Genomic DNA, 17,395 nt, shown 5'->3' with positions numbered 1-17,395 from the left:
GTGAAAATGGCGGCGCTGTCAGGCCCGGCCCGGCCCGGCCGGGGCCTGCAGCCGGGGCCGGGGCTCGGTCCCCGCAGGACAGGCCTCGGCATCCCGCACCGGGATCTTCCATCCCCCTCACCCACCCCAGACACCCCCCCGTGGCGGAGATGGGCAAAGGCAGGGCGGGCAGCCCCCTACACCGGTCGGGCACGCTGGGAGCCGTAGTCGTCGTTCTCCTCCTCCTCCTCCCTGCCGCGCTGTGCGCCGGGAGCTGTAGTCCTCCCCGCCAGCCCGCTCCCCGCCGAAGATGAGGGCGGGTTCGAGCGGCTCCATTTTGCGCCCATTGGAGGGGCTGCCAGGCCGTCCCGCGGCCCCGGCGGCGGCGCCAGCGCCAGGCGCTGCCTGCGCCTCGCCCTGACCGCCGCGCCTCCTCCTCCTTCCCTCCCTCCCTCCTTCCCTTCCCGCCGCCACCGGCACCGCCATCGCCACCGGGGTGGGGCCCGCGCCCGCCTCTCCCCCCTCCGCGCCGCCCGGCCCCCGCCGCCGGCCGCGGGCTGAGCGCGTCGTCCCAGGGGCGAGGCCCCGGTCCCTCCGCGGCGGCGGCTCCATGGTGCCCGCCGCCCCCCCCCGCCCCGCAGCAACAGGCAGGACGAGGAGGAAGCGGCCCCCGGGGGTCCCCACCGCCCCGCCGCCGGCCTGAGCAGCGCCAGCGCCGCCGCAGCGGGAGCCACCGAGCGGGCGGGGGGCGCCCGCGGGCCGCCGGCGATGGCGAACCAGCTGGTGATCCTCAACGTCTACGACATGGTGAGCCCTGGGGCCCGCGCCGGCGGCGGGGCCCGGTCCGGCCCGGGGCTGGCGGCGGCGGCGCGGCCCCGCAAGGCACCTGTGGCGGCGGGCGGGGGCGCCGGCCCCCCATGGCGGGTGGGCCGCGGCGGGGAGCCCCCTGACGGGGGTCGGGGTAGGGACGGGGGGGGGAAACTTTTCCTGCCCTTCCCCTGCCCGTCCCCGCCGGAGTCGGCTCCGTGGGCTCCCGCAGGAGGGGAGGAGCAGGGATGGATAATTTGGGGGTGTGTGTCAGTTTCTACCGATCTCTTGTGACCCGCAACAAAAGTTTGCTGCGGGGCCGGGCCCGGCCTGGCAGCGACGGGTCGATCCGCGCCCTGTGGCGGGGGAAACTCTTCCCCACGCTGGGAATGGGTGGCGAAACGTGAATTTCTCCTCCTCCTGTGGTTGTTGCCCCCAGGGCTCAGCAAGGGGGAGGCCCGGCCTTTCCCGTGCCTGAAAACCATAAAAGTGGCGGATTTGCCACTTCTGCGTGGAATATCCCAGCAGGGTATTAGCTGGGGGTAACCACTGTCTGTGTAGGAATAAGAGGTTTTTTAGTGCGGTGTCGGTAACGTGTTTTTTTTTTTTTTTATCCTAGACCAGGATTTTTTAACAGTTTTGGTATGGCTGCAACTTGGTAGACATAAAGGAACGGCTCCAGTTCTGATTTGCAGCCCTGTGAGCTCACCCACCTTTCCCTCCCTTCTGGGTAATCTTTCTGTGACACCCCCAGCAACTGCTGTATTGTCTTCTGTGCAGCTGGAAGCTGCTCAGATGCCATGGTAACAAATGAGGTGTAAGTACCTGCGTGGAACAGGAGGTGCGGATAAGTAATATTAAGAAAATATTATCCGCTAATGCTTTTCAATCGCTGGAAATTAGAACAAGTAGCCCCAGTTCTCTGACCGTGTCTTGAGTCTACAGGTAGAGGGACAGTAAGATTGACAGCTAGCTTCAGGTAACCGTGTTTGCAATACTTGGCTAATTTTGGACAGGCTCTCCTACCACCACCACTGCCACCATTTTAAAGTGAACTTTAGGTGTTTTAAAAGGGTGAAAGTGTATAGTGTAGAGTCAGTGACTGCTGGCAGAGAGAAGATGCAGTTTGTTTGCTTGGGAATACACAGGCTCAAATGTCAAAATATTTAATAGCAATCAATAGGGAGCTGTCTGCCTTGAAATTAAAATTATAGATGAGATTTTTTTATATGAACTAGCCTGATGCTTGTCATTAATTTCCTTCACCCTAATACTTATCACAGAAATCAGTGTCCCTGTCACAGGATTTCTTTTTTTTTTTTTTTTTGCCCCTTCCTGTGCCTGAGTTCTGTCCTCCGGTGAATATAACCTGTTACTTCTACTTTGTTTTCCCCTCATTGTAGGGAATGAGGGGAGGCTGGAGACAGGAGCAGTCTATTTGCTGTGGTTTTTCTGAGAGAGGGGAAAACAACATGGTGTCTTTGCTCACCTGGTTGAGCTCATACATGATGCTGATACGACAAAAAGTCAGTGTGCCTTATTTATACTAGACTTCAGGAGGGTGCGACTCTGTCGCATGCATATGTATGACTTCTCTGGACTACAGTTCAAAAATACATGCTGGAGAAGCTCTTTTAGCATGAAAAGAGGTGGCTTTACATATATTAACTATAAATATTTGTAAGGAGAAAGAAGTAGGACTTCAGTTTCAGGACTCTTACATAAGGTAGTATCTTTGAAGTCAATGCTTGACGCACTTCTGACTTGCTAAGGTGGAAGACCCAGCGTTCTCAGAAGACTTGCTTAGCTGTGCAAAATGTCGCCTGGGCCCAGTTCACAGGCAGGCTGTGAAAACTGCACGGAACGGACTGTCTCCTATCTAAGTGCCTGCCTGGAAAGTCATGCCCTGGCCTCTGGGAGAAACTCCGTTCTCACGATGATGATAGCATTAGTGGGGTGTGACTTCAGCATGCCTTTTCTTTTGCTCTTGTGATCGTCTACTCTTCCATTCACATGGTTCTCCTTCATCTCTTACTCTTTAGATTTCCTTGCTGCAACCCATATCCTCCTTGCTTTTTCCTCCAGAGTTGAATTGCTGTGATCAGTTTTACTCCAGCCGTCCTAGGAAGGCTGACAGTTGACAGGAGGGAAGCGGGGGGAAAAAAGCAACAGTAAGGTTGTGCTCGTAAAAACTAGTGTCGTACTTTTCCTTAGGGCATGGTGGGGACTGATGGTTGTTCTGTTGTGATTAGTGGGGCTCTGCCTGCATCAAGAAGTTGCATAGTCTCCAAAGCCACCATCTGTGGAAGGAACTTACTCTCCAAAAGAAGCAAGCAAGCACGTTTATTTGCAGATGTTTGATCGCACGGAGGGGTGGCTTTTTGTGTATTGGTCTGCAGTTGTGGTATTTGTTGAAGCTGTACATCACCACAAATTATACGTAGTGTAAGCTGAGACCACTAAGCAGAATATTTCTGTGTCCTGCTTCAGCTGTGTGCATTGTTTTATAATGATGTCTACGTTATTTGACCGTTAGAGAAACAGATTTCCTTTAAGCTTTGGAAAGAAAAGCTAACGTTCCCATGGTGTCTGGAAGACACTGTCCGTGCCTCGAACTCTTTCGCTGAATGATCTCCCAGTCCATTTTAAACTTGTTTGAAGCAGGAGCTTAAACCAACACCTCGCTTTCATGTTGCGTAGCAGTTACATTACTGCATGTAGACAGCCTGCTGAAATCAATGATACCGCCTTGTTTGGGGGCACTAAGAGTTGGGGGGAGAAGGGAAGAGTCTTTCGTAATAGCTTTTCATCAGATTCTGCCAACTGCATATTGAGGCACTAGCAGGTTTACTGTTTGCTTCTGAACATTTCCTGTCACTTGGAGATGGGTTTGGGGTTTGCTTTTTTTTTTTATACTTTAGGTTTGGGATTGGGGTTTTTTGTTTCTCTTTTGGAACAAGAGACCGCTGTTAGTCACCTGGTTGACAGAATCACACTACTATAATTGCAACAGTCGTATGAACAGCTTTATTTTAACCCGAGTGCTAACTGTAGCTTCATTTCCCAGACAGCTGCTTAGGTATGCAGGGGAATACCAGGTGACCTTGCTACTGTTGAAACTCCTTACAGGGCTGAGTCGGTTGGTTTTGCAGCATATACCCTTCCATTGTCCTTAGCGCTTGAAAAAGAGAAAATCTTTGATAAAACCAAGGGGCGAGGAGGGCTGTATGTGTCATACAAGAAAGTGGACTTTCAAGTACTGGTAATTTTATGGCAGGAGAGAAGTTTAAGGGCATATTTACGTGCTGCAGTTCATGCCTTTGAAAAACATTTTTATTATCATTAAAAGAGTAGGGTGAAGACTTTGATATATTGTGTTTTGAGAACCGGAGTACTTATAGTTTCATTTTAACTAACAGCTATTTTTAGGAGTCTAGCTTTTTTGTGCCCAAAGTAGCATCCTATTTTTTCCCTTGTCAAATAAGACTATAACAATCTAAAGTATTAACATAAATGAAAGCTCTGGAGAAAGTAATGAAGATATTTTTGAAGCACTGGGATTAGTGTTTTTCTTTCATTTCAGTGACATGACTTTATTGTGTGCATAGAAAAATACCTCTCCAATATTTTTGTTCTGATAGTTGCATTAAACATGAATCCCTGTTCTACAAGACTGAATGACAGCAAAATATTGAGGATATGGGACTGTGCTTCATTCATTCTACTGTGTGCATTCATACGTTCTACTATGTCAAAATGCATATCAAGACTAAATGAAGGGAATCCAGTTTGTGTAACGAAAGCAAGGATGTAGCTTTTGGAATCAGTTTGAGATTCCAGAATTTAGGGCGTGTTACTGAAACGGCGAGCTATGTAGATGTCACTTAATATACAGTCTTTATTTTGTAAGTCGTATATAATCTTTTCAGCTGTAGCGAAATTCAGCATATTTTAAGTTGGACTTGTCCTGCATTTCTTTCTTCAGTGAGATAAGGCATTTTGCTCAACAAGAAAATGTGACCAACCTTCCAATAGCTGATCCAGATTAAGTAATAATTAGATATAATTACTGTTCCTAGGGGGAAAGTAATTCTGCCTTGTTGAAATTCTTTTTTATCTTCAATTAACCTACTCTGTTCTTACTGGAAATGCTAAGTGAAGTGCCAGCTTGCTTTAGGCACCTCTTTCCAAAGCTGCTCAGTTTTTGTAGTCTAGTGAGCTCCATGTGTTTAGGTGCCACCATCAGGAGGAGTGCGGACTTGAATAGCACTGGCCCTGCTGAACACCTTGTTAGAGCAGCTTTCCGTCCCGTTTGTCTACTTCTGGGCGGATCGATGAGGAGGGGTGGTGACCCACTTTCCTGTCCTCTCCCTATACCTTGCATTAGGTTGTTTCACCAGGTTGTGGGAGGGGAGGTGCACGAATCATTTTTCTCTTTTTCCACCTAGTAACAAACTAGGCTTTATTAATTCTGCTGCTCAGGGGATATCTTGTGTAACTTTTGTTCCATTTTCAGAGAGCAGCGATAACCTTGCTTGGCATTAACAGATCCGATGCGCGTGTGATGTGTTATTTGGAATTCAGAGGATGGACCCAGAGTTTTCTGGTGGAATGGGTGTCCAGGAAAGCAAAGACTAGAGCACCAGGGACCCTGTCTAGCTCAATTCTTGATTAGGTTCATTTGGATACACCCTCTCATTAGGCAAACATACTTTCTTCCTGTGCTGACAAACTGTATGTTGAATGTGCCTACGGCTTTGACTATAAATATAAACCTAAAACTATTTTGAAATGGTCAGCTGGTAAAGTGTGGGATAGGACTGGCTTCAGAACTGAAACAGGTTTCTGTTGAAGTAGCTCTTCCATTTTCCTGGGGGCTTTTGATTTCACTTCAATGAACAGAATCGGGTTTTTTTTATGGGCACAAACCCATTAAGTTAGTTGGGTAGTCTGAACATTGTTCTCCTTCCTTCCTCTCTTCTTGTTTTCTCCTTGTTCTGTGTCTTTCTATACAGGATAAATCTAACCCAGTATATTTCTGGATGCAGCTTGATCATACGGACTAGCTCTCTGCTCTTCTCTGGGGAGAGGAAGGAAAGAACTGCTAAGCCTTTTCAATAGGCTAAGGTGATGATTTAGTGTAGTCATCCATACCCCACTAGCTAACATAGCAATGCATTGACAAAGCCAGAAATTAAAGCAAAAGGTAAAGTTGTGTCCTAAGCAAAATTTATCCACAGACCTCAATAAGTCTTAACTTTAAATATAAGGAGCAAAATCTGTCTTCCGTTAATTTATGTTGACAAAATATCCCACAACTGGCTTGTCTATAGAAGAGATCATCAAATCCTGAGGATCTTGTTATCCAGATAAGTTATTTGTGTCCTGTGCCTGCTAGCACAGGTGTGAATTTTAGGCTGGAAAAAATCATGTGCTGATCTTAGGTTTTGTGATACTTAGAATAAGGACAACTGTAAAAGCCAAATGCGTCCCTATTTTATGCCTGAAAATTTGTAACTTTTGGCCTGGCTTGCTCTTTCTGCCATTTAACTTGCCTTGATTTTCGTGAATAGCTTCTCAGTCCAAAGTTTAGTGTATCATTTTTATTGGGAGAAAACTAGCTTTCAGAAATGCACGTTATATGCCATAATGTCTGTAATGGCCCTGTAAATTACGCACTAACTCCAGCTAGCACATCTGAACAAAGTGTGACACCTGTAACCTTTTACATTTTTATCATCAGTTGTGCTGTTTTAATAGTGACTTCACATCAGAAAGCACTTATTATGTCAGCAGGTTGTGTAAAGAAGATAGCTTCTTTTTCTTCCTGTTTGCTAGATAAATGTTAATTTGCTGGGGGTCCTACCTCAGCCTGTATCCTGCCTGCCAGCTGACTTCTTGAAATCTGCTTTGTAGAAGTTCGCAGCGGTGCCCTTTGGGACCAGACGACCTGGGAGGAAATATCCTGCTACTGGAGTACTTAACAAAATAATCTTTTCCTTGTATTTTTGAGAGCTTTTTCTTGTTAGCCAATGTCAGTTTTAAGGATGCAACTGAGGCTTCTTTTTTTTTTTTTTAGACTTTTTTTGAGGTTCCTTTTTAGATTGTGTCACTTGAAAATTTTTAGTGCATGGAGACTGATATTTCGAGGATGGTGATGTAGCCAAGGAAAGGCAGTAATTTTGAGGTTTTCCTTTCCAGAACTCTGTGCATCTTTAAGGTCTTGAGGGTAATAGCCAGCTCCTATAGGCTGCTAATAGCTGCTGCTGCTTTTGAAAAAGCCAAGAGAACTCACTATGGGAAGGGTTTTTTCTTCCCTTTTCCTTTTTTTTTTCCTTTTTTTTTTTTTTTTTTTAAATTATCACTTCCTGATTTCCTTTTGAAATGCAGCAATTATCTGTTGGCTACAATAGAAGTGATATATCGGAAACAGGTGTTAGATGTATGCAAAAAGACTTACTCCTGATGTAAGGAGACACATACATCAGGAGCCTGGAGGGAGCTTAGTCTTTTGTATGGTGACCGCCACTTGAGTATTCAAAGACAAAATATACTAAGGTAATTTTAATTCGTCTTACATATCTCTGAGTGTGTCTCGTGCTCACCTGGTCATAAGCTAACGTGTGGTCATTGCTGTAAATGACAGTCGTGTATATATTAATCTGACACTGTTACTTAAAAAAAAAAGAAGTGCTCCTGCAAAATTACTGCAGTTAATTACTGCAGTTGATTCTAGAATGTATTCCACTTAATGGAAAACTTTACAACCTGTAACTTGTTGACAAATCAAAAGCTGATCAGGATTTCTCCCAGGTACGGTCTCCTTGGTTGACAAACATTGACAGCACTAAAACACTGGAGTAGAATCTAATGGAATTAATTCACTGCCTACAGTTGGGGAATTTTAACGGCATGTTCTGTTCCCATAAAATGGGTAGTGCATTTTCACTTTGTGGTAGGATTTTATGTTTTTGATGTGGGGGATAAATACATATTGGTCTGCTATCAGAAGACAAATCTGTATTAGAAACTAACTCTAGAGTCTTTTTTGTTTTCTTTTTTCCTTTCAGTATTGGATGAATGAATATACTTCTTCCCTTGGAATTGGAGTGTTCCATTCAGGTATAGAGGTGTATGGCCGAGGTACGTACAAGAAAAACATAACTTACTCTTTGTTCCAGTAATGCTGTTATTTCAAAAACATTTTTCAGGTAGTGAGGGAAGTCTGGCTCCTGAAACCTGTCCATTGGTTTTCTCTTGAAAGTTCTCATCTCTTCTGCCTCTGGAAAAAAAAAACCTTGGATATGAATAATCCGGTAGTCATCTTGGATTCTTGTATAAAGCTATGCAGCTGTGAAAAAGTGTGCCATTTATTCCGCTAGGCATAGAAATCTTCATTTCAGGTTTTGAAATACCTATTGTTAAAACAAATGTATGCTTCATGTAAGCATGGTTGAATCATGTTTCCTTAGTATTCTGCCAGCGCTTAGTGCAAGGAGGTCATTTGGAACTACAGAAACAATAGTCTGTTGCAAATAGGCACCTAAAAGTGCGTGATGCTCAGGAAAAACTGTCTGTTCCTTATTGGTAGGTTGGTTTGTTTAAAGAGACAGTTTCTTTAAAAGGCATCTCATGCATACTGTTCACAAAAGATACATGTGTGATAAATACAGCAATACATTCCAATTTTGCTAAATAGGTCGTACTTCGGGGATGCAGCTTCCTGATCTGTTCAGGCCACTTTGAATCCCCACTGCTGCCAGAGGGTGTTTCTGAGCGCACTGTAGCACAGGCTCAGGTCTGAGGTGTTCTTGCCTGGCAGTATGATGACGCTCTAAGGTGACGGTGTTGCTAAAAGTAGTCCATTTAAAGGAGAAAAACTACTTCAGTTCTTTTTTTTGGAATGTGTTTGGAGGTGAGGGGAAGCAGCAAAAGGTGTGTCGTGCAGTCCAAAACCCACATTGCACAGTTATCTTATACTATAGATGTTTCAGCTACTATAATGGTCATGTTGTAACTGGGTTTGCAAGTGTTATCAAAGAAACGAATTGACAAAACACAATGTTTATTGTTAAAACTTTTTTTTTTAATAATTTCTTTTAATCCAAACCAGAAAGACCTGACTCTTAATAGTGCTGTGCCTGAAACCCAGTTTTTGAGCTGTGCCAAAAACATGTGCTTCCCTTCCTGTTCAGATTATAACAGCTTTCTCACGTAGCAGGTCATACCCCTGCTAGAACAATGACTTGCATTTTTCAAAGTACATCAAACTTTATTTATTAACCTGTTGTAAAAGAGATTATCCATAAAACTGGATGCTAGACTTGGATGATGTGTTACGAGTTTTGAGGAAAGGAAGCGTGAAGTCATGCTTAAAGCTTTTTATTGCACTTCGGGTGTGGCGTGCTGCGTTATCTTACAGACACAGAAGGAAGCTAAAGCACACCATGATATTTTCATGTACTGTAAGTGCTTATGCCAGCAAATGCTACGTACAGACTTCAGATGTGTGCACTGGTTTACTTTCTTGTTATAGTAAAGAACTCAGGACGGTTGAACTCTTGCAAATTAAGAAATTAAAAAACCTATTAGATCACGCTGCCACACTTAGAGCTGTAGCATGCACTGAATAGAAGCGCCATCGGACCCTTGAGGATGCAGTACTTGGAATCCCTAACCTATAAATATGTAAGTGGACTCTTAACAGGCAAGCATGTATAAAGAACATTGGTATACAATGAAAACAATACATACTTACTGTAAAGTTATTCATGTTAAACCTGTATACTGATGTAGGAAATTCCCTGTCAGTTTTTACTTAGCTTATCTAGTAACTAACAAAACTATTCATTTCCAGCTCCTTGCTTTTGTTACACGTGTAAATTAACTGTCTGGTGTGTAGCTTTAAGTCCTTGTGAAGTGATCCTCCAGGCAGTGAAGTCTGCTGTTTTCTATTGTCGTTGTATGCCATTTTTGTTAAATCTCATCTTTTTCTTTCAGAATTTGCCTATGGTGGTCATCCGTACCCTTTTTCTGGAATATTTGAAATTTCACCAGGAAATGCTTCCGAGTTGGGCGAAACATTTAAATTTAAGTAAGAAAGATACCTATTTTCTTGCTTTTGAGAAGGCATATTAAAAAGACAAGTTGTTGCATTTATTTTTGAGTATAGAGTGTTGAATGATACTACAGGATTTTTGACTAAATCATTGTGTTTACTTAGAAATGAAAGATGGAGAGAGGGTGATGGAGACAGTGAAGTGTCTACCGCAAAGAACATTATTTTTAGCATACCATTAAATTCCTTAAATGTGTATAAATTATGTGGACTTGTGGCTAGCTTTTATTATTCATACAGAATATACAGCTTAAGTGAGCTACAGGTGGATGATCAGCAAGGAAATAATCTCCCATGATAAAGTTGAAAGTGGTGCTGTAAAATGGAATAGGAAGAACTTGTGTTATTCTAGGGCGGCAGAAGGATCTTATCACCCACAGCGGAATGATTTTTGAGCGTTGTATGAACAGTAATCCACCTATATCATGGAAGCCTGATCACCTTCTACTCTCTGTTTTTCTTTTAGAGAGGCTGTGGTTCTAGGCAGTACTGACTTTATGGAAGATGACATAGAAAAAATAGTGGAAGAGCTTGGAAAAGAATTCAAAGGAAATGCTTATCACCTAATGCACAAAAACTGCAATCACTTTTCTTCAGCTTTATCTGAGGTAAACAAACATGAAGGTCTATAGAAGGTGCTTACCAGGTGGCTACAGGGCGTCATCTCCTTCCTGTCCTTTGGAACGTTTGGCCTAATTTCCAACTTTCCATCTCTGGTACCTTGGCCAAACGCCACCGTTTTTCAAGTTTTATTGGTGCTTGTGTCCAAAGTACAAGATTTTGCTGCCAAAGATGCTAAATATTGTTGTCATACATAGTTTGTGTTTGAGCAGGGGTGCATGCCTAATTGAGAGACCTAGTAAATGAAGTATTAACAGGATTTCAAAAGCATTTCAGATGCTTCAGAGATCACTACTGAAGACAGAACCATGTGTTAACTTTTATCAGTATTTCCCCACAGAACCATCACACTGAAAATAATTTTTAAAGTTATGACCTACTGTTAAAGAATAACAGAGGCATTGGAAGTTTCACAGTCAACGTTAATCTTCTGCTTGAGAGGCTTTTTGACAGCACCTGCGTCCTGGGCATGTAGATACCTGAGTGGTCGTGCAAAGTATCTGATTATGGAGTCCCAAGGGGCTTAGCTTTTTCCCCTCAGCTTTATTTTAACATGATCGGTTTGCCAGTATGATTGAATGCCTGATCATTCTCATGCGTGTCAACACAAGGGAAAAGGTCAGGAAGAAGTAACGGAGGACAAAGAGGGGAATGGCAGTTGTGATTTTTATCAGTAGTTGGCAATCTGTCCTGGTCAGAATTTATTCTAATGTTTTATTGAAGCACTCCAAAAAGGGATGGCTATTTTTTTTTCCATGGTGAGCTTCCATAAAATCTAATTGTTCTTTTTTTTCAAAATAGTTAATGGCACATTTATTGTATAGCCTGTGTTTTGTGTAGACTGTTTGATCTTCCAGTGGTACTGGAAAATTTTATTGAGATGATGATTCATGTGCAACGTTGGTAGAAATAAGTAGGGTGAGACACTGACAAAGCTGCAGTTGGCGTGAAATCTGGCTGTATGGCCAGATTTTTGCCATACTCTTCAACCTCATGGTGATGTTGTTTCTATTTTATGTCTTGTCCTATTTAGTGGTCAAATTGACTATAAAAACAGGGATATAATTACAGGTTAAATGCTGCTCAGTTACAGCAGAGTAATGCTCCCATTAGCTATGATTTTCTCCAGATTTGCACTGGAGTAAGTAATGCCAGAAGTGAGTAAGTAAAATATCTCACTCCTTGATAGCGACAACAAAACCATTGAAGGAATGATGTACAGTAAAAACAAGTATTTAATGCAGCTTTATATATTTTTGAGGAGTTGAAACCAGCTTTGCATTGTATAGCTTCTCTTGTTCCAGTGAACCTGAGTGTGTGTGTGCTTGGCCTGGGTGCTGTAAGATAGTGACGTCTTGTGCAAAGTCATCAGAGGCCGTCACAGTAAATAGCCTCAGCTGTGTGCATAACTCCACCGAACTGTAGCATTGACACCGTCATCTTGACCGCTCGATTTCAGGGTGCTTTTTTTGTAATAGTGAGATTTTTTCCTGCGATTTCTGTTTCTGAGGAATTAGCAGTGACTAGAAAGTATAGCTTAACTCATTTCTACGCCTTTTATAGAAGTTGTTCAAAAAGAGCGAGGTGGTTAGGTTTTTCAGGACTTCTAAAAAAAAAGAAAAAGTGTGTGAAGTGTGTAACCATGTGTCAAACTCTCACAGTGGGAAAACAAGTCTACTTATATGACTTGGGATGCTGCTTTCACTGATGGAAAAAGTTGTCTTAGTGCATCTAACTTGAGTGCTTCTTGACTGGCGTTTGTAATAGGTAAATTGTAAGGCTGCCACTGCCTTTGCTTTTTATTTACAATACTGTAGTTTTGTTACTGATGAATCCAGAACTCAAATTAATTTTTTTTTTTTTTTTCTTCCCCTTCCACCTAGATTCTGTGTGGAAAAGAGATTCCACGATGGGTGAATCGCCTTGCCTACTTCAGCTCTTGTATACCGTTCCTGCAGAGCTGTCTGCCGAAGGAGTGGCTCACTCCTGCAGCCCTCCAGTCTAGCGTTAGCCAGGAGCTACACGATGAGCTGGAGGAAGCTGAGGATGCAGCAGCATCGGCTTCCTTGGCCAGCTCAGCATCTGGGTCTAGAACTGGTCGCCACACCAAATTATAAGTCCTCCTCCAAAGTAACGAATGGTTTGAAATACTTCGGTTTCATCTCTCCAGCAATCGACTTCCTGACAGAACATGAGAGCTGACTCTAGAACATTGTTTTTATATGCAAAAAAGGCTCTCGCCAACCCCTGTTTCAGCTCAGGATTATTTATGTAGTGAAAAGAATTGCTGGGAGAAAAGGGAAGGATTTTGTTTGAAGCCACCCTTTTCATTTTCACCTGTTTGGTAGACCTGGGTTAACTTAACATCTTGTATAAAGCAGAACTTAAATTATTTGTTTACAGTATTGTGTACTGCTGTTTACAAGTCCTGTAAGGACTCCTGCCACCATGGAAGAAGAGAGAATTTGAGTTTGATTTAACTGTTGCTATAACTCAAAAGCAGTGGTATGATGCCCTGGATGAACTCTCCCCCTTGTTTTCAAGATTTAAGGCAGGTGAACGTTAAATTTCTGAGAAACGCCAGAAACTGCTGAATACTATATGTGTGAACAGGGTACTGTGCACTTAAAGTGGCTGATGTAAACAGGTAGATTCCAGGATGTAGGGAGACTGGTTTTGTCTAAGATCTGTTACTAGAATTATGACCTCTACATTAATGAAACTGTGGATTTTTGCACATATGAAGGGAAATTTCTATCTCATTACAATGCACATTGGTCCCTTTTTTTTTTTTTTTAACTCAGCCATGTAGTTTGCATCCTACCTTCTGTCTGTATTTACAGTCTACTTCAACCAGGATTTAGACAGCGAGAATGTCATCTGTTAGAAGCATCAACAATTTTTTTTCACTGTTTGCTTTACTTGATTTTAAACTTGTATATAAAGTTAGTACTTGTATTCTTTTGTTTGTTTGTTTCACATAGTTTAGTGAATAGTGTACTACAAGCCATTTATGGTTGGGGAATGGCCTTGCTTTCTGCTGCTGATTTTGCTTCATTTGAGTTTGTAAACATTCGTGTCCTTTTTTGAGCTATAAATTACTGCCCAGTTGTGCATATCTGCACAAATTATAGAGAAATCCTAATTTATTTTCCCACAGTCTCTATCTGTGGCATTAACTTTCTTGTCAGATGTAATGAAGAAAAACCTGAAAATTGCTTATGCACCTGCGTGTTTACACAGCAGAACCCACTAATCTGCACACATAATTATATCTGAAGGTAAGAGATATTATTTTCTAAAACACAGAAGTATGTTTGCTGGTAGATTATAATTAGAGCTAAATTATAATTAGTGATCAGAATATATAATGGAATGCCTTATTCTTGTTCACTTACCAAGAGAATTAATGGTTCTTCCAGTCATTAGTGTAAATTAGTGAGGTTCTATTGTGCACATAAGGATACAGTAGCACAAACATGAGGGAGGTGAGCTTGTGTATTTTGTAAGACTTGCTGCCTTAAACTAACAAAAACCATACCATCCATAAACTGATCAGGTCACAAAGAAGTGTGCGTTACGAGAAGTATAAATGATTCTTACAAGCTTTATTTTCAGTCTGTCGCTGCGTTTAGTTTTTCCATTAAGTGAAATACTGACTCTACAGTTTCTCCTGTTTAAAAGGAAAAAAAAAAAACAAAAAACAAAAACAAAAAAAACCAAAAAAAACCCAAAAAAACCACAAAAGCCCTCTTAGGAGGCAAGAATGCTTCATGTTATGGATGCTCCTAGCCACGGGCAGTCAGTGCCATTGAACCCCACAGGAAGGTGCAGTAGGCTGTATCGTAGTAAGAATTCTTGTGATCGCCAGCTCCGACTCGCGCTGGAAATGGGCAGAAGTTTTTCTGCTAGGAGTTGGGTTGAATCCTTTTGTCAGCCGGTCTTTGAAGTTTTCACTCATCTTCTGTGATGCAGTGTAGGTACAGAGAGAGAGGGACGCTCAGTTGCGGGGGAAAAATCAAGTGAGACTCTTTCTGGAAAAAGTGGGATAATAGTAGAAGTCTCTTTAACTGTAGTTTGGTACGAGTTTTAATTATCTCTTCTACCAAGTGGGAAGCGCTTAAGACTGACAAATCTGACACTAATTACGTTCTCTGTTTGGCCTCCAGAAGCTGGACATACTGACTCTCCCTGTTGAGTGCTTTTTTCACTTAAATCTCTGAATTTGAGTTCTCCTTTCCTTTTTTTCCTGTAGTGAAAATGAACATGGTGGTCTCCAGTCAACTCTCAAGCATTACAGAACTGAATCTCACACTACTTACAGCTAAGACAACAGGCCGCAGACAGGTTATTCTGTCTCTGCTGTGCAGCTGTGGTAGTAACGTGACTAAGTCTCTCGGCCAAGGCAGGTCCTTTATTTCAGCTCAGGGTTGAGGCCACTGATCTAGCAATGTACTGTAGCTTTTCCTAGGTTTTAGGAAAAATAAATAGAATGAATTTTCATTGCTACCTAACTTTTATGTACCAAAATCAGCTTTTTAGGCTTCTGATATATCCAGAGCGCTAGGTCACAAATCTCTACACCTTCATTAACACACACACCTACAGCATGTACAATGCAAGAACGTGACAGATCACAGCACAGTTTTTATTTAGAAGTAAAACTAAGACTATTTTTTATAAAGCAGACTGGAAAGTTTGTAACAAAAACATTCATTTTATTGGTAGCTGTACAGGTGAAAATACTGTCTTATGCTCCTTTTTTTTTGTGTGGGTTCTTTTTGTTGTTGTTGTTTCCAAACCATCCATTTGTAAAACCATCCATTTGTAAATCCTGTGAGGAAACTGACACCCGAACCCTGAAGGCTCTTGGGTTTGTATCAAAGCGAGCGGTACTGTAACTTCAATCGCCTGCTGTCAACTCAGCCTCCACTGGATGCCTCCAAGAAGTCACCCTGCCAGTGGTTACTCCAATCTGTTAGCAATAGAGCAAGTTACCTTTCACCAGCATTACTGCCAAGCAGGGATTACTTTAGTCTACTAATGACCACACTGTGCTAGGACTAGAACACTCCAAAATGCTGTGAGAAAGCTGGACACCTGTGGAGTCTTTTCCATCAAAACGGGTAGAAAAATATCACTACTTCAGGGTTCTGCTCTGTTTACTTTCTCATTCTCGTTTAAGTTTCTGTAAGATAGTACTTTTGATACGTATTGTATTCTTTAACTCAAGGTCGTTTTATTTAAATGCCATTTTCTGTTCAGCAAGCCAAAAAAAATCCAATGTACTGTCAGTGTGCACCAGTAACTTCAGAGTGGCTTGGTAAAAACATAGTTGCATTACTTCTAAAATTTGCAATGCAATTCTGATCACTATTGATACATGATAATTTTCACTGTTGGAAGTTGGTTACAAGCTGAATATTCACTGATGCATTTTTTGTAAACTTGTATTCAAGTTTACTGTACTACATAGTATTTGTATAAAATTCAGAGAATTTTGACTTTTGTTACCTGTACATGGCAACAAGTTGTCTAGCATCTGAAACTTAAATCCATCAGTTTATTAAAAATACTTTTATAAAAAAAGACAGTTGGCTCCGTGTGTTATTCCCCTGGTGCCTACAGCTTGTTTTGTCAGTGCCACCCAAGCTCTTTGGTTTTGAAAGATGTTTTCACAGGACAGTAAAACTACCCAAGGGTTTCCTATAGCAAAGCTATAGGCTGTTTTCTGACATGGGCATCAGGAGCTGCTGCCCTTTGGTTTGTCTGAGGCGTTATCAAGATCCAGGGCACGCAGGGCTTACCGTGCAAGTTTGCCATCAGAACAGCTTCTCAACAGGCAAAGCTTTTTTACGGCTAAAGGCACCTTAGTCCTCTCACTCCCCAAAATAAATGTTTTGTTTCACAGTGCTTCGTATTAATGCAATGAAAATGGCTATTGGGCAGTTCCTGACTTACTCCCGTACTCTGGTTTGATTTAAATCAGATCATAAAAAAACTTGCAACAAACTAGAAAAACTTGTCAGGGAAGCCCATAGCATTGCTTTGAGAAAGCAGCTCTGCTCCACTGGTAACGCTGATTCCTGCTGGTCTAGAGTAGGAATCCCATATTCCTCACATGATCTGGTCCACTAAAATTAGCGTATCTCAAACTCAGCCAGGATCTAGCCATGAAGAAATGCAAGATTCCTGCAGTGGCACAGTTTTAGCTTGCGTTGGGGATGAGAGGGGGCTACGTGTATCTTTGGGTTTCCTTAGAGAGGGATGTTACTCGCACCAGACCGGCAGCTCCATCCCTCTCCTGCTGAGCAGCAGCCCAGGACAAGGAGCTTGAGGTATCACGGCTCCTTCTGCAGGTGGAAGATGGGTGGCCAGCGGTTCTCAAGCTCTTTGCCCAGTGGAGTGTCAATCCTGCAATCCTCAAAGCAGGAAGCCCGCTGTGCTTGCCGGTCACCTGCTGAGCTGCTTCGAGCCCGTGCGGTTGTGTGAAAGGGGAGACATCACTGTTGGTGTCTTCTGAATGAAGCCAGCAAAGCTGAAAGAGAGGGGCTTCACGTGAGTTTAGCTCAAACAGCCCCCGAGGGGCTTCACGTGCGCCCCATGGGGGCTGTTCAAACTAAGCTCATGGGTTTCTACTCTTAAGATTTCCTTTCAGGGACCCTTTTTTAACCCCTTTTACCCTTACACAGCCTGAAACAAGGTGCCCAAGCACTGGACTTCAAGAAGCCACGACTGTGTCACTGAACTGTTCCTGCTGGGGCTCGCCATGGCTTGGGAGGTGGCTTCAAGGCATCTCAGATGAGAAGAGCCTTTCCCGCAGCCGTGATGCCGGCCTCGTCTTCTGCCCCAGGCAACCGTGGGGCAGCA

General features: G+C 42.9%; 1 protein-coding gene across 1 annotated transcript; it reads left to right on the top strand.

Moving 5' to 3' along the window:
• The first annotated feature begins 302 nt into the window (after nt 1–302).
• DESI2 (desumoylating isopeptidase 2) lies at nt 303–16,114 on the top strand. The gene is made up of 5 exons (XM_054195952.1): nt 303–786; nt 7,857–7,929; nt 9,787–9,880; nt 10,371–10,512; nt 12,409–16,114. Exons 1-5 carry the CDS (start codon nt 748–750, stop codon nt 12,640–12,642), a joined length of 582 nt encoding a protein of 193 aa, XP_054051927.1. The 5' UTR covers nt 303–747; the 3' UTR covers nt 12,643–16,114.
• Nucleotides 16,115–17,395: the final 1,281 nt, after the last annotated feature.

The sequence above is a fragment of the Rissa tridactyla genome, chromosome 3, assembly GCF_028500815.1.
Source record: "Rissa tridactyla isolate bRisTri1 chromosome 3, bRisTri1.patW.cur.20221130, whole genome shotgun sequence".
Taxonomy (NCBI): Eukaryota; Metazoa; Chordata; class Aves; order Charadriiformes; family Laridae; genus Rissa; species Rissa tridactyla.
The sequence above is the reverse complement of the archived record's forward strand: the minus strand, read 5'-3'. Positions and strand labels throughout refer to the sequence as shown.